Source organism: Trichosurus vulpecula, chromosome 9, assembly GCF_011100635.1.
Source record: "Trichosurus vulpecula isolate mTriVul1 chromosome 9, mTriVul1.pri, whole genome shotgun sequence".
Classification (NCBI taxonomy): Eukaryota; Metazoa; Chordata; class Mammalia; order Diprotodontia; family Phalangeridae; genus Trichosurus; species Trichosurus vulpecula.
The window spans coordinates 103418653-103441245 of NC_050581.1; the positions used below are offsets into that span (position 1 = coordinate 103418653).

Below are 22593 nucleotides of genomic sequence, written 5' to 3' on the forward strand. Positions count from 1 at the left end.
CTCTTTGGGATACAGCCCTAGAAGTGGTATTGCAGGGTCAAAGGGTGTGCACATTTTTATAGCCCTTTGGGCATAGTTCCAAATTGCTCTCAAATGGTTGGATTAGCTCACAACTCCACCAACAATGAATGCAGTAGTGCTCCAATTTTCCCGCATCTTCTCCAGCATTTATAATTTTCCTGTTCTGTCATGTTAGCCAATCTGACAGGTGTGATGTGGTACCTCAGAGTTATTCTGATTTACATTTCTCTAATCAATAGTGAGTTAGAGCATTTTTTCACATGACTATAGATAGCTTTCATTTCTTCCTCTGAAAACTGCTTGTTCATATCCTTTGACCATTTACCAATTGAGGAATGACTTGTATTCCTATAAATTTGACTCAGTTCCCTATATACTTTAGAGATGAGGCCTTTATCAGAGACACTGGTTGTAAAAATTCTTTTCCCTTTAACTATAGCATGTATATGACATTGGGGAGTCTACTTCTCCTCTTTTCTTTTCCTCCCTTTCTCTTTTTTCCTCCTGTCTTTTGCTGGTTTTGTTAGTAATATACTGAAAGTGATTTATGTGTTTGTTTCCTCAGACTTACTGAAGTTACCTAGAATGTATTTTTATTGTTTTTGTTATTTGTTTGTTTATTGGTCCAGAGTCTCGAAAGGGAGATGAGAGAGAAGTAAGCTGTACCTAGCCCCAGGTGCTTCGTCAAATAAAGGTTCTGGCCTGAGACTTGGAGGGGAGGGGATGTTGAGAGAAGGGGGTGGCTGCAGGGGGTGGAGGCAACTCTAGGTTGAAAAGGCCACTGGAGTCAAGATGGAAGTCTGAAGCCTTGAAGAGCTTCATAGATGTCATGCTAATAAGATTTGCAATTGAAACAAAGCTAGGAGGGAAAGCTAACAAATTAGATGACAGACGTTGGCTAAAACTAGTGGAATAAAATTTAATAGGAATAAATGTAAAGTCTTAGACTTGCAAGACAAAAAAAAATTAGCCTTACAAATACAGTGAGTTAGGGAAATAGCGAAACCATTTGTCTGTAAAAGATCTGGTGGACTAAAGTTTCAGTATGAATCAGCAGTGTGATAACAGAGCCAAAAATTATTGGCATCTTAGAGTAGGATAACGGAGACATGGCATCAAGGACTTGGGAGGTGATATTTCCTCTGTATTCTACCCTTCTCAGATCACATCAGGAATATTGTGTTCATGGCAACTTGTACAGCATCCGAAACAAGGCTGCGGATGTGGAAAGGCCTTGAGATTATTCTTTATTAGGATCTTTGTAGGAAATGGGTATGGTTAGGCTGGAAAAGAGATTTAAAGGAATGACAAGTATTTTCAGACACTTCTTCAATATTAGAAAAGGGTTTAGACGTGTCCTGGTTGACCCTAGAGGGTCAGAATTAGCTAATTCAGATGAAAGAAGATGAACAATATTGTCATAACCACATTTTATTTGGCATTTGAGGTACAAAAATGCACATTTCCGGTAAAGTTTAAAGCTGAGCAGTTGGGATAGAAGAGATAGTAGGAAAACATACTTTAAAGAAAATGAAATATATTCAGTAATCTCAGCTAAGCCATGACTAAGAAAAGGTAATCAATTTATTACAGCACAGCTGTTTTTCCAAACCTTTTTATCCTTCCTCCAACCTTCCATGGTTTTGCTACCCTCTCAGCTAAGAACCTTGCCTCATACTTCACTGGAAAAAAAAAAACAAAAAAAACTTGACCAAGACCTCCCTTTTTAGCCCTCCTCCTCATCTCACATGAGTCAGATGACTTCACCACTGCTTCCTCCTTAGAGGTGGTACTTTGTCCTTGTCAAGATCCTTACCCTACTCCCCTCTTGCCCCCATGCTGTAATGATTGTAGGCCACTTTGTCTTAAGTATATTGTCCCCTTTCTTTTCCCCATTCTCTCATTTATCTCCAATCCATCCCTCATGTTATTCTTGACATCCAAGGTGTCAAGCAAATATGAAAACACTCTTTTTTTTTTTTTTTTTTTTGCTTTTTGGCAGGGCAATTGGGCAATTGGGGTTAAGTGACTTGCCCAAGGTCACACAGCTAGTACAAGCGTCAAATGTCTGAGGTCGGATTTGAACTCAGGTCCTCCTGACTCCAGGGCTGGTGCTCTACTCACTGCGCCACCTAGCTGCCCCTATGAAAACACTCATTTTAAAAATAGAAACTAGTGAAAACTATAGGTATATACAATTTTTGTCATCTTGAACTTTTCATTTAATATTTTGAACTATCAATAATGACAGATTCTACTTTATTGCCATCAATTTTCACTGACTTCTGATAACTAAATGTTTGCCTACATTAAGGCAGGCTTTCTACCCTTTGATATGTTGGTTTATTTCTTGATTTGAGACCCAATTATTTCACAAGCACCCGCCTAAAGATTTGATTCAGTTCAACAAAACTTAACATTAAGTGCTTACTAAATGTTACTGTAGGAACATAGCTATAGTTCTTGCCCCTTGTGGATTTTAAGAGTTTAATTGGAATTGATATCTGGGATGACTAATAATCATAAATAGAAGAAAAATTTTATTAAGTGCTTACTACATGCAAAGCACTGGGTTAAGTTAGCACTGAGGCATTTAATGGAATGAGAGATCCCCACAAAGTATGGTATGAGAATGGATTTAGACTAGGGAAACCTTTCATATGGAGGTAAACCTTGAAAAACTAAAGGAATTTTATGCAGAGCTAGAGAGGTAGATGGAGGTGGGGAAATCGTAGGGAAGCTTTCCAACAAGACCAGTCAGAGACTGCACTGTAGAAAAGACTTTGGGATTTTGTTGTAATTATTTTCTTGGCACAACTAGAGTCTACATATCTGGACCGAAACATCTAAGGATATTCATTCTGTATAATCTTATATTTCAGTTACTACCTAATATCACATGCCATGTCTTGCCTTATAATTTAGTTAAATATTATAATGTTAAGATCAGCTTATATTCTTCTTTTGAATATTGACTTCATTTCCATTCCATGCTGCTTGCTTTTCAGACTCCATCTCCCTTCTGCACCCATACTCCCATCCCTGTGACCTTGATTTCTTTTTTTTTTTTTGTGACCTTGATTTCTGATTAGAGCATTTACTTGTCCAGTCTAAAAACCAACATGTCACTTCTTTACCATCTCCATGCTTTTCTTGTTCACACTTTCCAGCTTAACTCAAATTATACTACTATTCCTGGAGAGGACATGCCAATCATTTGTCCTACAACTCCAGTTTCCTGTCCAAAACACTGCTTCTTGGCCATCACTTCCCTATGTTCCCCGTTAGAATGTAAGCTACTTGTTGGCAAGGATTGTCTTATGTTTGTATTCCTGTCTCTTTGCCTGGTGCCATGCATATATTGAGCATCTAATAAATGCTAATTTCATTTATTCTCAGCAGCACAAAGTAACTGGCAACAGAATGTTGCCCGTTGTTTTATAGTAAAGTCTCAACCTTACTATTTGGTGTATATAAAGTACAAAAGCAATTTGGTTTTTTTCTGGGCTATTCTTTAAGGAATATTGGTTAAAAAAATTACTCTGAGACATAATGAATTCTGTTGCTAGTTTTACATTGAAGTTGTCATGTTGCATAATTTGGAATGAATAATAGCCAGATAGCAGTATAAGATTACCTTAAATTGCTAGTCAGCAAAATATGATTTAGTTATTTAGTTATTTTTTATGAGCTTGTTCTTGTACTTTGATAAAACTTCATTGTGTATTAGCATCTGTATCAGCAAGGCTGTAATCACATCTACGATAATTGTGAATATGCCTGTGTAGTTCTGTATGGCAAAATATAAGAGACTCTCCATATAGAAGGTAGAAGAAGTAAAACATTTATTCAGACAGCAGAGAACCAGATCCCAAAACCAGTAAGCCCACTTCATCATAGCAGCAAGGAACTTAAGACACAATATCACAGCATGGACCCTCACCATCCTATTATCCTCCCCACCCCACCCCCCCCACCCCACCCCCGCCCCTGGCCTTCCCACAAACATTTTCAAATCCTAGCTCACTCCTCTTCCTCAAAATTCACTTAATGTGACATGTATATATGAGCTAGTCAGCAATTTTAACACAATTATGTTATGTTGGACTTGTCTATCATTCTGTATGAATGTGACATACTGCTGTGTACCATACTACCAAGAGTTGTCATTTAAAAAAAATGCTTAACAACATGGACAAAAGGAAGCATACTTCAGATGGAAATATTGCCAGCCCAAAAAAGATGAGGCTTGTTATTACATTAAAATGAAGATAATGATGTAATTGAATAGAATGAGCGTGATCATAGTAACTCTAAAATAGGATGAGATGTCATAAAACCGGGATCTGCAGTATAGAATATTATAAAACACATATAGGTGACATAAAAGAAAAAAGCAAAGTTGCATCAGCTTCTTGTGGTTTGCAAACAACTAAAAGGAATAGAAGTGTTATAGTGATAGAACTGAAGCATCTTTTAGTCATATGGATTAAAGATTGTCATCAAAAACACATTCCTCTTGGTAGAGCAGTCATTCAAACAAAAACTTGAGTTTATTTAAGGCAATGAAGGAAAACAGAAAGGAAGTAGATAAAGAAGAAATTTTTCTTGCATGCATTGATTGGTTAAATTGCTTTCAAAACCAAGTTCAATTGCTTAATGTTAAAATTACCACAGAGTTAAGTGATGATGAAGATATGGCAGCTAATTATCTTGATGTTTTTAGTTGTATGCCCAATTCATTGATCTGCTCTTTCTCTTTTATTAATGTAAGCATTTAGAGATATGAATTTTCCCCCATGTATTGCTTTGGTTGCATTCTACAAATTTTGGTATGTTGTCTCAATTTTGTCATTATCTTTAATGATCCTATGTCATTATCTTTAATTGATCCTATGATTTGTTCTTTGACTCACTTATTCTTTAGGATTAGATTATTTAGTTTCCGATTAATTTTTAATCTCTGCTTCAAAGGCACTTTATTAAATGTAATTCTTATTGCATTATGGTTCCAAAAGGATGCATTTAACTTTTCTGCATTTGTTAATTAGGTTTTTATGCCCTAATGCATGGTCAGTTTTTGTGAAGGTGACTTCTATAGCTAAAAAAAAGTATGTTCGTTTCTATTCCCATTCAGTTTTCTCTAGTGGTCTGTCTTAGCTAACTTGACTAAAATTTTATCCATCTCCTTACTTATTTATTTTATGGTTAGATTTATCTAATTCTGAGAGGAGACAGTTGAGGTCCTTCCATTAGAATAGTTTCATTATTTCCTTCCGCAACTCATTTAAGTTTTAAGAATTTGGATGCTATATTATTTGGCATATTTGCTTTATTAATATTTCTTTGTTGTCTTTGGTATGCCTTTTACCAAAATATAGCTTCCCTAATTATCTCTTAATTAAGTCTACTTTTGCTTTTGCTTAATCTGAAATCATGACTGCTGCTCCTACCTTTTTTACTTCAGTTTGAAGCATAGTAGATTCTGTTCTAGCCCCTTATTTTTAACTCTGCCTTTCTCTTTCAAGTGTGTTTCTTATAACCAACATATTGTTAGATTCTGGTCCATTTTGCTATCCACTTCCATTTATTTTATGGTAAATTGATCCCATTCACTTTCATAGTTACAATTATTAGGTTTTTCTCTCCCCCCGCTCCCCATCCTATTTTTCTTCTCTTTATTTTTTAACTGTTTCTCCTCAAAAATCCTTTACTTCTTACCACTGCCTTAATCTGCCCTCTTTCATCACCACCCTCATGTCTCCCCTTTCTTGTATCCTCTTATTTATTGTTGGGTAAGATAAATTTTTTATACCAAAGTGAATGAGTTTATATATTCTTCCCTCCTTTGAACCAGTTCAGATGAGAATCAGGCTCAAGTATTGCAGGACCCCCTATATTGCCCTCTGCTGTAAAAACTTTCACATCTTTTTTTTAATGTGAGAAATTTTCCTCCTTTCTACCTTTCCCTTCCTCCTTCTCCTAGGGCACTTCTCTTCCTCACCTCTCTACTTTTCTTTTTTTTTAGATCATTCCAACATAATTTCACCCACGTGCCCCTTGTCTGCATAGACTCCTTTTCTAACTGCCTTATGATAATAAAGTTCTTAGGAGTTACATGTATCATCTTTCCCATGTAAGAATATAAAGTTTAACCTGCATAAGTTCCTTATGATTTGTCTTTCACTTTTACCTTTTTATAAAAGCTTCTCTTGAGTCTTGTATTTGAATGTCAGATTTTGTATTCAGCTCTGGTCTTTTCATCAGGATCCTTTATCATTAAATGCACTTTTTTTTTTCTCCTGAAGGAGTATAATCCATTTTGCTGGGTATGTTATTTTTGGTTGTAATCCTAGCTCCTTTGCATTCTAATATATCATATTCCAAGCCCCCTACTCCTTTAATGTGGTACCTGCTAAATCTTGTGTGATCCCAACAGTGGCTTCATAGTACTTGAATAATTTCTTTTTGGCTGCTTGTAGTATTCTCTCCATTATATGGGCAACTCTGGTATTTGGCTATAATATTCCTGGGAATTTTCATTTTGAGATCTCTTTCAGGTGGTGATCAGTGGATTTTTTTCAATTTATTTTACCCTCTGAGAGTTCTGGAATATCGGGGCGGTTTTCCTTGATAATTTCTTGAAACAAGATGTTTAGGCCTTTTTTTCTTTATCATGGTTTTGAGGTAGTTTGTTAAAAATTTTATACCCAACCAAATACTCATTTTGAATAATTCATGAGTAAAGTAATACAATATTAAAGTCAAGAATCAAACTTTTAAAATAGTTATCCTAAAATTAGAAATTTGAATACATGTAAATAAATCATTACCCTGTAAACTCAGTTTATTTTTATTCTTGCTACACTGTCTTTTGTTATGTACAAACTTAATTTTTATGGAATGTAATATATCTATAGTCTCATCTTTGTTAAATAATTTTCTACAGTGGTGATAAATAGGATATTCATGTTATTTTTATATATATTGAAATGCTCATTCTTTTCTGATTTTCTCATATCCTGTTCTATGCTGAAACTGTTTTCCAGGTGAGGAAATTGGTGGCTTGGAGAGGTTAAGCAACTTGCTAATGGTCTAATAAGTGTCAAAGGTAGAATTTGAACCTAGATTTCTTGAATCCACTACTTCCTTTTTCTTACAAAAAAAATAGTCTTGTGAAGGTAAAGGAGGCCAGGAAGATTAAGTGCTTACTGGGTGCCAGTCTCTGTGCTAAACACTGGAGATACAAATGCAAAAAGAGAGCCCTTGTTGACAAAGAGCTTACATTGTAATAGGGGAAGAAAACATATTAAGGAAAATGGTGTCCAGGGAAGAGTGTTTTGGTTTGAGAAATCACTGAATTATTACATAAAATAATGGGGCAAGTCTGTTAGCACTGCCTTTCCAGAGCAGAAATGATAGAGTTTATTTGAATTTGGTTCTCAGAGCAAAGAAGTGAAGATGGGGTGTTTGGGAAGGTCCAGGGTTGGAAGGTGGAAGCAATAGCTGCAGGTTAGAAAATACCCAGGAGCATCCACAACCATGCCCTAGGGGTTAGTATTCTAAAGTATTCCAATTTCTACATTGCTTATATTCTTTGAGTTCCTTACTTCACCTAGTTCATTGGTGTTCATCCATAACATGAATATTAAAGTGAATCTTTAAAAAAAAAACACGGAACTCAGTAATTTGATTCTCACACTTTAATCTGAAATAAGTAGAAACAGTGGGAGAATATTGGTTAGAAATGGATTTTTATGTCTTTGATTGTTTTTTTTTTCACATATTTGATCTATAGTGACTCACTGATTTCTGGACCTAATTTGTAATGCCCTATAGATACTTTTGTTAATGGACAAACTCGATAAGCTCTTTCCCTAGTTGTATATAATTGTTGAGCAGTATGCATTTTTTCCTCCACTTTGTAACAGGGTTGGTTAGGCTTGATCTTTTTACACTGTTGTGAATTTCACTGAGAAAAGCTTCATAGCATTCTGTCACTTTGTAACAGTATTTTTGACTTGAATTTCTCTTACTGTGATTTGGAGCATTCTTTCATGTAGTTATTAGGTAGTATGCACTTTTGAAAAATTTGTTCATAAACTTTGACTTCTGTTGAGGAATGGCTTTTGGTTATCTATTACATGTGTATCTGGATCTAGATATATCTAAAGGGGTATGTGTCTGTGTGTTTGTTGTTTTCAACTTGAATTCCAAACCCTTGTCTGAGAAACTTGATAGAAAAATTTCCCCCACTCTATTGCTTTCCCTTTTTTTATAAGAATCCAAAACAAAATTCAGCATCAGGCCAGTGAAAAATAATTTTTTTAAAAACACCAAAAACCCAGGAGTTGCAATCATGCTATTAAGACAGAGAAAAATGAAAAATTTCATGATGAGTCATACCCAGGGAAAATATACTGTACATCAATACTGAATGTATATATACCAAATAGAGAGTGGCCTGTAAAAGAAAAGTTAATTGAATTGCCAGAAGATAAAGATAGTAACAGTAGGAAACATTCTGGGCTACAGGTTAACAGAAAAGGGAAAAATATTAGAGCAAATTGTCAGAAAATTTAGAGCTGAAAGACTTGTGGCATCTTCTAAATGGGAACATTAATACTTATTATAATTATATATAATTACGATATTAATGCCTATAATCCGAAATGAGCAATTATAAATAAATGTAAAAGAGCCCAAATATGAAACATCCTTTATAAACCATAATACAACAAAATTAGTGATCAGTACAGGAAACCACAAGAAAAAGATGTGTACCTAAATAGAGACTTAATAATGATCTGAAGTAGTGGATGGGGCAAAGAAACAAGTCATAGAAATAATAACTATGAGATACAATGATAATTCTAAGACAACATGCCAAAATTTCTGGAGTGCCTTAAAACAGTTCCCATATCCTAGATAAATTACATTAACAAAATAGAAAAAAGGTTAATGAACTGAATATGTAGTACTAGCAGCATGGTTTGGAGCTAGTGGGCTGAGTGTGAAATGGAGGCCTAGTTCTGAATGAGGTAAGGCAAAAAGAGAAATCAGTCTAGGAGAAAAGAGAAACTTCAAATTGTAGTTATGAAGACACAAAGGAAATCATTCCAGTGACCAGGGAATACAGGAATTGTCCAGAGAGACAGATGTCTGCATAGGGAAGCCACCAGTCAACTTAAATTTAACAAAATATTACAGAATATGGAAGCAAGGGAAAGCATGTTGCCTTTACTTGGATCAGCTTCCAGAAGAGAGTATTATTAGTATAATCTTTTCTTCTTGGAATTCATGGACTCAGTTTCCACAGTGAGATGGAGAACCATCACATTTTTCTATATAACTGTTCTCTAAGCATTTCTCTAGCATTGTCATCTCACCTAATGATATAACCCAGTACCTTTGAGCTTTGCCATCCCACCCTCCTGAACCTATTGGATAACAACGGAATTTTTTATGTATTACTTCCCTCAGTTACGTGAGTTCCTTGAGAGCAAGAACTGTCTCACTTTACTATTTGTAACCCCAGAACTTATTACACTGCTTGTTACAAAGTGAACTCTTAATAGATGCTTTTCTTTCATTCATATGGGATTTTTAAAAATTTAAAACCCAACAGATAAACCCGGAATAAATGAGAGGAAATTTGGAAAATTAAAGAAGAAATACATAATTTAGGAAAAAAAAAGACTAATAAAGCTAAAAGCTGGTACTTTGAAAAAACTTAATAAAATAGATAAACCTTTACTTAACTTGATTAAAGGGGGAGGAAAAGGTAAATAAAATGTCACCATCAAATCAGAACAGAGAAGAAATAGAAAAAGAAATATAGGATTATCAACAGCAAAAATGCCCCAGTTATAAATACCAAATAGAGATCTTAAACTCATTTCAGAAAAGGAAACTGAATTATCTATAAAGGAATTACAAAAGGGGGAAAAAAGCAAAGTTTTTTGTTCCACCTGGGTTTGCAGTAGAATTCTGGTCCTAGACTTTACGTATAGAAAATATTCATCTTTGTTCAACTAAGGTTTTGTTCTGTGGTTTTAAATAAGTGTCTTTGGCCTGGACTGGGAAACAAACTACCATTCATAACGTTTCTAGATATAATCCTTTGATAACAGGTGTACATATAGGTTTGGAAGACAACCTTTATATAAATTGTGGCTTCCTTGTACTGCTTTTCATCATCTTACCAAAAAAAAAGTTTTATACAGTCCTTTTTCACTTGAGAATTTTCTTAATTCTAGTTAAGCAAACTTCTTTTAAAAACTGTACTTTTTAAAGGCATACATTTAAAGTCATTTATCACTATAAAGTGACTTGTTAAAGAAGAGCAAAAAAATTTAAATGAGTAAGCCAAATGTGTGTAGTAGGATATGTTCATGGTCACTTTCCTCTTGTTATATACAAGAAAGTGCCTTGAGTTAGTAACAGTCTCATTACTCCTTAAATATTTTTTCCAAAGAGGAAAAAAAAATAAGTCTCTGCTTTCAGCTAAAAGATTTCTTTGCCATTTTAAAGTTGATAAAGGAAAATAATCAGTAGTAGGAGTCAGTGCTCTTCATGAAAGAGGATATCTATCCATAGTTGCTATTTAGGAAACAAAAGTTATAATAACCACAAGAGGAAATACTCCATGGAATACCCTTTACAAGTCCGTTTAGACTTGTGATATTATTTCTCTTTGCTAATTGTTAATTTACCAAAACTTTACTCTGAACAATCTGATGATGCTATGAGGCACAATATAAAGAACACTGGACTAAGAATTAGGTTACCTGGATTCTGTTTTAGCTAGTTACTTAACCTCTCTGGAACTCAGTTTATCAGCATTTATTTGAATGTGTTGGATCAAATTAGAGAAAGCATAGCTCTAAAAGTTTGTGATTCTGAACATAGATAATTTCTTTTCTTTTTTAGATTGACAGGCTATAGGCTCTTTATTTCTTAATAACTTTCAATTTAAACTCTTAAGGGACTCAGGAAAGATGGAAGTCTAGAAATGAAACTAAGAAATAACAGAAATTAATGTTCTTGTGAGTTAAACGTAATTCCTGTCAGAAAAATTAATTTTACTTTGAAATCATGGGCTCTCTTCTTTCCACAAAATAATAGAACTACCTATTACCTATACTGTGTTTTGTTATCAACAAGCCAACAATTTTTTATATAGAAATTAGGATTTCACAGTTATCCCAAAAAGTCAGCTTAGATATAAAAACAAAAAACCTCTTCAGATTACTACTTTTTGACAAGTAAAGGACAATTGGTTGGCTCTAGAATTGAGTAGGAAGAAAACATAGTCCTAGGTCGTTCAGTACTTCCAGTGATTCTAAACTGCTTGTTAAAAACCCATCTTGTAATTTTTTTCCCATATGTAAAGGAGAATATAAAAAGAATATCATGTGAAACTGCAAATTTCCAATATGTACTGCTTGTCAGTACACAATAAACTCAACATACTTTGTTTCCTTCTAATTTCCGTTTTCTTCTGTTCATTTTAAAAATACTTAAGTAACTTTTCTTTTAAAAGTCCCTCTTTTTAACACCGTTGTTGTTGAGTGATCCTATAAGGCTATGTATGAGTCACTGAACACCATGATTCCAAAAATCATCAGAATTGCAAATCAATCAATTGGCAATAGTAGGAGCATGGCTGGCATAGTTAGGCCGCATGACTGAATGGGAAAAGTGCTTGACTTGTTATCAGGGTTTGTATCCTGACTCTAATCATTGTGACAAGTCATTTAGGATCTCAGAGCCTCAGTTTGGTCATCTGAAAAGGAACATCATAGCTGTCTTTCCAGGCATTTATGTAGAAGATAAATCTTTTTGGATCCAGGGTGCAGACCCCGATCAATGGGTGGAAAGGCAGATTTAGACTTGATGTAAGGATACATTTCTTAACAAAAGAGCTATCCAAACTTTGAGTGGGTGGCCTCTGAATGTAGTTAACTTTCCCATTTTTTGACCACTTTGTGAATATTACAGTAGGAAGAGTTTTATAAAAGAAATTACCTTACTCCTGACTGGAAAAGGAGATGAGCTGTTTATTCAAGAGTGAGGTATTCCAGCCTTAGTGCTATAGTGGTATCCACAAAATTCATGGTATTAAAATGGCCAACACATTTATTTTATATTTTAGGAAGTTTTCACACACACAAAAAAACCCTGAGCAAAAATCTTAGAGCTTTGGATAGCAGGTAGAGATTATTCTGTACTGGCAGAAATCACACTGTTTTATCCAGATGACAGATCCATCAAAGACATGGGCTAGTTTTTCAGGACCTGTATAAGGAAGTTGGCTTTAACATTATTGACTTGAATGGGCTATTTCTGTTGCATTATTTCTGCTTGGACATAATGACATTCTCCTCTAAATCTTTGCCTTTGTTGACACTAAGATATGGGACGTTAAAGCTAGTCAGTTTATTTTAAGCCTAATTTGCTATCCAATATTAACTAATAAAAAGGCAGGTTTAACCACCTTTCCACTCTTGCTATTGTTGATGTACCCTCAGAGTATCATGAACGCAGCATTAGAGAAATATTCTAATTCAGATTGTATTTAATTATTCATACAATTAAATTCATGGGGTCCAGTATTGGGGAAAAAAAATCAGTACTTCTGTTCTGTCATTTTAATGACATCAAATCGGGGTCAGGTTCTTGGGCCTTTAGAAAGCCTGGGAAAGATAGACTAGGTTTGTTCAGACCTATAAACTTTTAGAGCTATGCTTTATCTAATTTAATCCAACACATTTAAATAAATGCTGATAAACTGAGTTCCAGAGAGGTTAAGTAACTAGCTGAAACAGAATCCAGGTATCCTAATTCTTAGTCCAGTGTTCTTTATGTTGTGCCTCATAGCACCATCAGATTGTTGAGAGTAAACTTGTTAGTTTTTCACAAAATTACTGATAGAGAATTGTTACCATTTTATAGGTGGGCGAATTGAATCTCCTAGGAAAAACCACTTAGAATACAAAATACAAAAATACAGAATCTTGAAGTTGAAATGGAGCTCTAGTTCAGTCTGTATTTGAACACGAGTTAGCTATGTCATGTACCTGACAAGTGATCATCCAGGCTCCATGTGGAAACCTATTGTGATAGCCAAATAATACCTCATTTAGTAGTCTTTTACTTTTAGAGAGCTCCTGTTCTTAAGAAGTTTTTCCTTTCCTAGGGCTTTAAAAAGAATTTCAGGGGTCAACCTGAAAAGTCCTTAAAAGGCTTGATGGCAACTCTTGAGTTCCCTTTAAGGTTTCTTCAACAGGCTAGACATACTTAGTTCTTTCAATCAATATTAACGTGTAATGACTTCCAACTCATTTACTATCGTGACTGTTCTCGTGGATGGAGTTTATCTTGTCAAGCAAGGTCTTTCATAAGGTACAGGCTACAAATGCCGTGTGCAGAAGGACTGTCAGCTCCCTCACTGAAATCATTGTCCAAAAAGTGGAGTAGACAACAAAAGGAAACCGTTTTGGATCTCATTTTAAAAGGGAATCTGGTTTCTCAAGAAATGAGGGAAACCTGAGGGGCAGATGAAATACAGAATTTGTGACAGAATTAAATAAAAATCAAACACACCCTGAAATATACACTGTTTTTCAGAGACCTCTTTCCAAAGAAAGGATTAGTAGGAATCCAGGTGTGGATATTCTACAGAGGAAATCCGCCAAGTGGGGTGGTAAGCTCTCAAGAATAAATTATGAAAACACGAGAACAGAGAGGTAGGAGAGGTGGAGGGAAATTCTCTAAAGAGGCCAGTGTGGTTGCACAAGAAACTCCATGACTGATTTAGCCTTTAAACAAAAAATGTATCAAAGGTGGAAGCAAGTGCAGGTAACTTGAGAATAAGGATAAATGCTTTCAGGATTGATAAACGCTAAATGATCTGAGGTTGATGATAGAAGCTAAGGGAAACAAAAGGAGTTCTATAGTTTATGTTGGGGTGAGGAGAGGATCAAAAAATTGGTATCCCTGCTGCTCAGAGTGGGTGAGATGATGATGAAGGTGAGAAGGCTGAACTAGTCAACTCTTTATTTTACTTTTGTTTCTCTTCATAGGATTATCTCTGGACTGGGAAGGATAGAACAAAAATGCCTAACAGGTAGTTGAAACCCCAGATAAGTGAGATGGCAGGAGAGCACCTTTAATGAGTTCAAGTCACTAGGCCCAGATAAACTTCACCCTGGGCTTCCATAAGAACTGACAGGTGATTGTTGAGCCCAGGTGATACTTTAAAGAGCTTGGAGTATGGGGGATGTTCTATAGAACTGGAAAAAGTCTGATGTTACCCAGTTTAAAAAAATATGTTAGAGTCTTGTTTCAACAATCTGGCTAGCAGCTATTGTGGGGGTGAAAGACCAACATAAGCCCAACAACAAGCATGCTGCCAGCATGCTGCAAAAGCCTAGGTTCTTTTGATCTGCTTTACTAATGAAAGCAACGTCAAGGGGTTGACAGTCTCATGTTAATCTAGCATACAAATACCATTCACTTAGTTCAGGGGGAAAAGCCAGCACCCTGAATTTCAGAGCAAAATACAAGCAAATTACAAACATCGACAGACAGACCAAATACAATTCATAGTTGCCAACATCTAAGTTCAGCCTGGGAGCTCACAGCAAGGGCTGGCCCAGAGTCATGCGCACCACCATGGCTGTGGGTAAGAGCTCTGAAAAAGAGAAAGCCAACCCCTGGTTTTATATCTTTTTCAGGGTCAAGGGTGAGTCACAAAGAGGCAACTTAAACCCACGTGGTCTTAAAAACCTCTGATGTCCCAAACGTGCCACTCAATCCCATGTAAACTAGGCCCTCCCGTAAGGCAAGGAGGTCACCAAGGACTCCCAATCTAGTCAAGGAAACAAAGGCCAAACTCTTCAAGGGCACTTGGTTGAACTGAGTGCTAAGAGCCCATTTTAATTGCCACCACCAGTCTGCAAGCTTAGAAGGCCAGTGAGTTTAATTTCTATTCTCGGAAAATTTCTAGGACATACTAGAGGATTTTGTGAGCATGTGGAAGAGAAAGTAGTGATCACTTGAAAAACAACATGACTTCATCAAGGACATGCTAACGTCATTTTCTTTTTTGAGAAGGTAACCAGACTAGTAGATTGGGAGTTGATGAACATCTTTAAACTCAAATTTCAGTAGACCATTCAACAGAATTTTTCATGCTTATACTTGGGAGAAGATGGAAGAGAAATGGGTTAGGTAATAGTACAGTTAGGTAGATTTGGAACAGATGGAATGGAATGTCCAAACCCGAATAGAAGTCACTAATGGGACCATGTCAGTATGGATGAAATTCTCTAATGGAGAATTCTCTAATTCTCTAATGAAATTCTCTAAATGTTCAGTTCTACACTTCTGTTCAAAATACATTTCAAAATGTCTGATAGGACTGTGTGGCCTGGTAAGAGGGATATGTGGGGGCTAACACTGCAAGTCTGGCAGACAGAAAGTCTAGGTTACCTTGAAAGGAGTAAAGGATATGAGAAAGAAGGTGAGAGAGTCTTGTACTTTATCCTGGTCTGTGTCCACTTTTTGGTGCTATGATTTGGGAAAAGCATAGACAACCTCAAACATTCTGAAGGGCGTAACCTGGATAGATAGTACAAGGACTAGAAGCTGTATCATATGAGGATCCACCGAGTAATTTAGTCTGAAAAAGAGAAAGGGATAGGGAGAGAAGGATATTATCAGTCTTCAAATAAGAATTTGAAAGGCTGGCATGTAGAATAGAGAATAGCCTTTTTCTGGCTGCCTCCAAAGGGCAGAGCTAGGAGGAGTGGTTGGAAGTTGGGGAGAGCCGTATTTAGCATATAAGGAAAAACTTAATAATTGTTGAAAGAAGTAATGGGCTGTCTTAGGAAATGTATTGGGTCCTCATTCACTGGAAGTTTTCAAAAACTTGTTGAGCATGTGGTAGAAAAGATTCTTGTGGGGCAGCTAGGTGGCGCAGTCAGAGCACCGGCCCTGGAGTCAGGAGGACCTGAGTTCAAATCCGGCCTCAGACACTTGACACATGTACTAGCTGTGTGACCTTGGGCAAGTCACTTAACCCCAATTGCCCCGCGCCCCCCCCCCAAAAAAAAAAAAAAACAACAACAAGAAAAGATTCTTGTTCAGGTGTGGGTTGAACTACATGGTTTCTGAAATCACTTCCAGCACTTAGTTTCTGTGATTCTGTTTAACCTAAAATTGCCGTGTGTTACTTCATTTAACTCTTTGAGCCTCAATTTTCTCATCTGTAAATGAGAGGGCTAGTCTAGAGTTTGAGTTCCTTCCAGTTCTAACTGCCATCATCTTACTCTGACACTTTTTTTTGCCTGTATGTCACACTTTTTGTTTGAATTGGCCATCATGTGTCTTTTTTATATGAACTATTGTCTATCTGTATACTTCCTTCCTGTTGAATAGTTAGTTGTTTGGTGTCTCCTTAGCTCACTGGTTATAAGAACATGATGTAGCCTAGGTCCACACTTTGATCCGGTATGGGCCTGTGAGATTTTTTCTCTCTCTCTTTTCACCTTGTGGTGATAGACCTTACCTTGAAGTCCTGCAGAGCTGTCTCTCAGATATTCCAAACACTGAACACATTTGGATGGCGGAGAGGGTGTGTGTCTAAAAGGAGAGCAAATTTTAGTAATCGTTAATTAAGCTATAATTTTCAACATAGTTTTAGTCCATTAAAGACCCAAACAACTAGAAGGGAAATCTATTTAATTTTTTTGTTTTGTTTTCTTAGTCAATGAACAGTTTGGTTATCATTGAGTAATTCTGTATTCAAAAGCCCCGAGTCTCTGCCTTAAAATTCCACCTGTATTTGAGATTACATCTTATCACGCCACCTCCCTTCCATCTTCCTTCTTTCCTCCTTTCTCTGTTATTCCCTTCCTTCTCGATCCCTAATCCCCTTTTATAGCACTTTGGCTCAGCATTTGACAAATTATACAAATAGTCCATTTTCATAATATCTTTGATAACTTAGTATTTTTGCAACAGAAATAACAAATAACTTCAAAGCATATTCTTAAATTAGTTGGTTTACATGGTGTTTGAGCCATTGGGTACCAGTCCTCTGTGCCTCCCACTTTCTTTTATATCCTTTGCTTTCTGGCTACTTACTTATTATGCAATTGGTTCTTTCTCCATATCTCATTCTTATTTCTCTTGGGTCCTTAACCAGTTCCAATCCCACTGCTTACCCTTCCAGTTTCCACTCAGTAAGACACCACCATAGCTTTAAGCTTGCCAGATGAAGCATAGTAAAAAGGAAATTTCACCTTTGTAACAAGAGAAGGAAAGTTGTTAGTTTATTATATATGATTCAGTAAACAGTTGACCCAATAACCAGTCAACCAAAACATTACAAAAAAACTATGTGAAAAAATGTTCAATAGCTCTTGGAAATGTAGTAAGGAATTTCACTGCATGCATTTTATATAGCTTGGAGAATTTTTATACAACTCCAGTACTTAGGCTTTTTATACAATTTGTGACAATTTGCTTTTCAGATTTACATGGCTTGACACTCCTAGATAGTACTAATAATCAATTATGATTTTAGATGTTAGATAAAATTTTGACTGTATGTTACATTCACCATTTAATTTCTAAAGCATAATCTATATAGCAGTCTCAGCTTTCTCTCTTAACTCACTTTTCGGTAACTTGTGATGTGATTTTTCACCTCCCATTTGCCCTCTATATGTCCTGTATCTTCATGGTTGTTTGCATGTGATGTCTCTCATTAGAATGTGAGGTCTTTGAGTTCAGGGAACCCAGTTTTTGTTTTTCTCTGTATCCTCAGATTATATTAGCATAAATTAATTGAAAGATAATTATTAATTTTAAATATCTATGTAAATGACAACTGTTATCTTGAGAGATGGCATGGTTTTGTGGAAATAGGCATGGTCTTGAAATCATCCTGGCTGCAGAAACCCGCTAATTATGGGCAAATCATTAATGTCACTGAACCTCACTTTCCTAATCTTTTAAGTAACTGTAATAATGCTTCTAGCCAGGGTTGTTGGTGTGAAAAAGTACATTCTAAATATTTACATTATTGTTAATTACTTATAGATTGTTTTTACCTGAATTTTCTGTAGGCAATTCAGATTTAAAGGTGATGAAACCAATTAGACTCCAACTTTGTCTAAATCTTGTCCCTCCATTGTCCTATATCACCAACAAATGACCAAGTCCTTCTTGTCAATTCTACCTCCACAGTAAATGAAGCCATCCCCATTTTTCTGTTAACATTGCCACTAACCTAGTTTAAGTCTTCATAAATCATGGACTGTTTAGTAGACTCTTAACTGGTTTCTTGCACCAATTTTCCCCCCTGGAATCCATTGTGCGTATACTGCTGCCAGAATAATCATTCTACTATTACAACCCTTGGTCAAAACCAATGGATCCTCACTGCTTCATGAGTCAAGTCCATACACTTTAGCATGGCATTTGATAACCTTCAATAAGCTGGCCCTAACCTACTTAATGTACCCTTTTTGGTTCCTCCTCAGAACAACCTTTTTTCTATTGCTTGTCAACCATTCTCCCAGTACCGTAGACTTATCAGTGGAGTCTACTTCCCACATCTAACCACCAATCGAGTCTTCTCAGTTCTCTAGCTGTAATCTCTCTTATCTGTCCTGTCTGTCTATGCTGATACTGCCTTATTTCAGGCACTTATCACCTCCTGGAATATTATAAAACCCTTTTAACTGGTCTCTTTACCATCATTTCTCTAATCTGTCCTTACACCATTGCAAAAGTATGATCATGTCATTCTCTTGCTCAAACTCTTATTCTAAAGTTGCCTACTTGATAAAGTAAAATGTTTCACCATACAAGGACTGATTCTAGCCTAATTTCTTATTACTACTTTTTACATACTGCCTGTGTGCAGCAGTGTGGTTCAGGGGAAAGAGTACTAGATTTAAAGTTAGAGAAGCCAAATTTAAAGTCCATCTCTGCTATTTAGCGCCTGTATGATTTTGGATAAGTTAATTAACCTTTCTGGTCCTCAGTTTCCTTATCGTAAATGAGAGAATTGACTAGATAGCCTTAGAGTTGTCTTGTGGTTCTAAATCTAATCGTTTTTGAATTTCTGCCACGTCTCTACTTGTTGAAATCCTTCCCTTCCTATAGGGCCCAGCACTTTTTTTCCTGGAAAAAATAATGGGGAGTGAATATTGAGAAGATCCAATATAGACTAGAAGTTTTTCATCTTGTGGTAGGTGATAAGAGTGAATATTGGGGAAGAGAGCTAAAACGGACTAGAAGGCAATGTGGTTGGATCCAGTCTAGCATTCCATAGTTGAACTGTACAAGCACAGCTCGCTTTCGGTTTCTCATTCTAGAAATGGGTGCTCAGAGGCACTAGAGGATATAGTACATGTTCTTTTACATAACATGTAGACTTACATAACTTTTGATCTCTCCTACCTCTCATGCTTCCCTTTTTTGACCTAGTTATTCTAATTATCTCATAATCACTTCTAATTATTTGTATATGTGTGTCACCCCTATGTTAGATTGAAAGATATTTGAAGGGTTTTTCATCTTGGTAATTCCCAGCGGCTGTCATAGTACCTTTTACTTAGTAAAGCTTTATGGTGTTATATTCTCTGGTGCTTTAGAGCACCATTTTCTAAAAATAAGAAACCAAAAGCGAGCTGTGCTCCTGAGTGTTTTAAGTAAAGTACTGAGTGTTTAAAAAGTATCAAATTCTTTGCTAGTTAAATGGAATAAATTATTACAGAATTGTTTCTCCTATTGATGTGATTGTCAGAAAGTATTTTTATGAAAATAATTATTGTTAGTTCATTAGGGGTTTGACACATCTTAGTTTTATGCTTCCTGTATGACTTAGAGCATAGGTGTCAAAAACATAGACCACATCACACTGGTCCATAACACTTCTGAGTGCTGCCTGACCCAGATTAAAATGCAATTAAAACCTATTACATTTTAAAACTAAGTATCCGATCTTAAGGGATCCTTTTATATGGGATCCCATTTCTATTTGAGCTTAGAGTAAGTGATGACCTCAGATTACAGAAACTAATACTAGATTTTACTAAAGATGTATAGTATAGCTCCAATAGCTTCTTTTCCTCCAAAATGACAATGATCATATCTCAAAAGGTGGTCATTAGAAGTAAATAAAGTTTTGTTTTCTTTTTTTTTTTTAAATGAGGTTATATAACTTGGGTTTATAAGGGTTTTAACTTGGGTTATAAGGTTAATAACTTGGGTTTAGGCTTTGGCCAAAATCAAGAGTCTTGTATATCAAACCTCGAATGTATTGCTTTTAGACTTGGTTTAGGAAGTTGTAGGAGTCAGCAGGTCGGTCGGCAAGGAAACATTCTCCTTTAGTATGCTGTGTAAATAGAAAATTTGACTTTTCCATAAAACTACTTCAAAAATTCAATCTTCTATTACATTATGAAAAATGAAGTTAAGTAAATGTTTGCATCTTATATTTAATACCACAATTCTATACTCAATTTGGGTAAATGAAAGGAAATTAACTGTTTGTTTTTCCTCTAGGTTAAGGCACTGAAAGAGAAGATTGAATCTGAAAAGGGAAAGGATGCCTTTCCAGTAGCAGGCCAAAAATTAATTTATGCAGGTAATTAATTACATCCAGTAAATTACTGATTAAAACAAAAAGTCTACAAGTTTCTACGTTGAAAATGTTTATCCTTAAAATGGTCTTCTCCATAAAAATTGACAGTTAGAAATAATAGTTTTAATCTCAAAAAGCAGCAACACTTTTACCAATGGATATACTTTACTAGAGTTTAGATAGAAACTATGAAACATCACCCATAACATCTAACCACTGATACTGCACAGTTTTGGAATCCATGCTTTTTAGGATTTCTTAACTCCCTTTAAGAAGGCCTTTTTCTGTTATTTGCTACTAACATGTTGGAGCTTTAATTTTAATTTGATTTTACTTTTTGTCTCGGGTTTCTTTACCTACTTCCTTTTTCTCCCACTTCTATCTTATTAACTGATTTATACTTTGGGAAATGATCATTTAATATTTTAAGGATGGCAAAGCATATAGCATGTCTCCAAAGCCTTAGTGTGGTTTTAAGTCTTTCGGGACACCCTTTTATATCACTTAATACGGCCTACTTTTTGGAATTTTGGGGCCCCTCAGATGGAATTTAGGCCACACTTCCGAATTCCTTGACTCCCCCAGGCTAAGCTCCCCCTTCTGGTTTCCCTTTGCTGTGGGGAAACAATGACTTTTTCTCAGAGTCTGGCATGTAACGTGAGTCCCGGTGGAGAAAGGATGATGACATCAAGGGAGGGTTGCGTTAAGTACAAGACCACAGATTGTTTTCTCTTTTTTTCTCCCATTTTTCTGTTCCTTTTTTTTTTTTAAGCTCTATGGTTTCTTGCCATGAGAACCTGTCTGGAGTTTTATTTTCTTTCTGAAACAATGAAGAGTAAGAACCAGTGAAAGGAGCAAAATTGATAAATGAATCCTTTGGTATAAAATAATAAAAGTGTAAAATTGACCTGACCGTGCAGCAATACTGTAGCCACATAAAAATTTTGTAGACTAGTTATAAAAACACTTGTGAATTGCCTAAATATTTCATACACCCATGTGTAGCCTTTGAGAAAAAGTCCTGGTGTCCACTAACTTTTAGGATGAAAAACTTATTCCATTTCTTTTTTAAAGCTTGTTTATAAACATGAGAGAGGTCAGCCGCTTAAATAAACAAAAAGCAACCCCTGTTTATCTTTGCATGTCACACCTTAACTCATTAAGCTAAACCTCTTATCTTCTGGTGCACTCAATTCTAATTGGGAACATTAAGGGAAGATTATTCTATAATTGTGCTTTAATGTATTTTGTGTACCTTACCTCTAGCCTTCAGTGGTGAGATGTTATGCCTAGTTCCTTCCCTTCCTGCTTGCCTTTGTCAAGAGAGGTCTTCTCTTGAGCACCTGTCCAATTCAACTAACCAACTTTCATAATAAAGTTTTTTTGTATTTAACATGCCTTTTAATAAGTTGTACTTATTAGAGCTTTTACTGTAGAGAAGTGGCCTATATTTAGGAACAGCCTATATTCAGGTTTTTTTTAGAAAATCTAAACCCATGCTTTCATTAGGGTAAGAAATTTCTCTTAGTGACAGAATCCCCTCTGCCAGTCAGTATTTGGCAACTGCTGTGGAGCTCTCTCTTACAGAATTACCCAGGACACAAAACCCTTGCCACACATGATGTCAGAGGCGGTAATTGAACCTAGCTCTTCCTGACTTCGAGGCTACTTCTCCCTACTGTACTATGCTCCAGCTCACATTCCATAGTGTCATGCAATATGTGTTTCTCTTTGTTTCCACCAAGTCATTTTAATTTTTAGAAAAATATTACCTCATCCCTAAAAACAACTATAACAAGTAGACAGATATACATGTGGAGAAAACAGAGGCATAGAAAGTTAAGTAACTTGAACATCTCACATGCCTACCTAGCCCAGAGTTGGAACTAGCAGCCAGTTCTGAG

At 35.8% G+C, this 22593-nt stretch overlaps 1 protein-coding gene across 2 annotated transcripts in view; it reads left to right on the forward strand.

Moving 5' to 3' along the window:
- The window catches only part of RAD23B (RAD23 homolog B, nucleotide excision repair protein), a 90867-nt gene that overhangs the window by 11734 nt on the left and 56540 nt on the right, over positions 1–22593 (forward strand). For both annotated transcript variants that reach the window (XM_036738217.1, XM_036738215.1), the window contains exon 2: positions 20611–20692. In XM_036738217.1, the coding sequence (XP_036594112.1) occupies positions 20611–20692 (82 nt within the window). The remainder of the gene's footprint in view (positions 1–20610; positions 20693–22593) is intronic.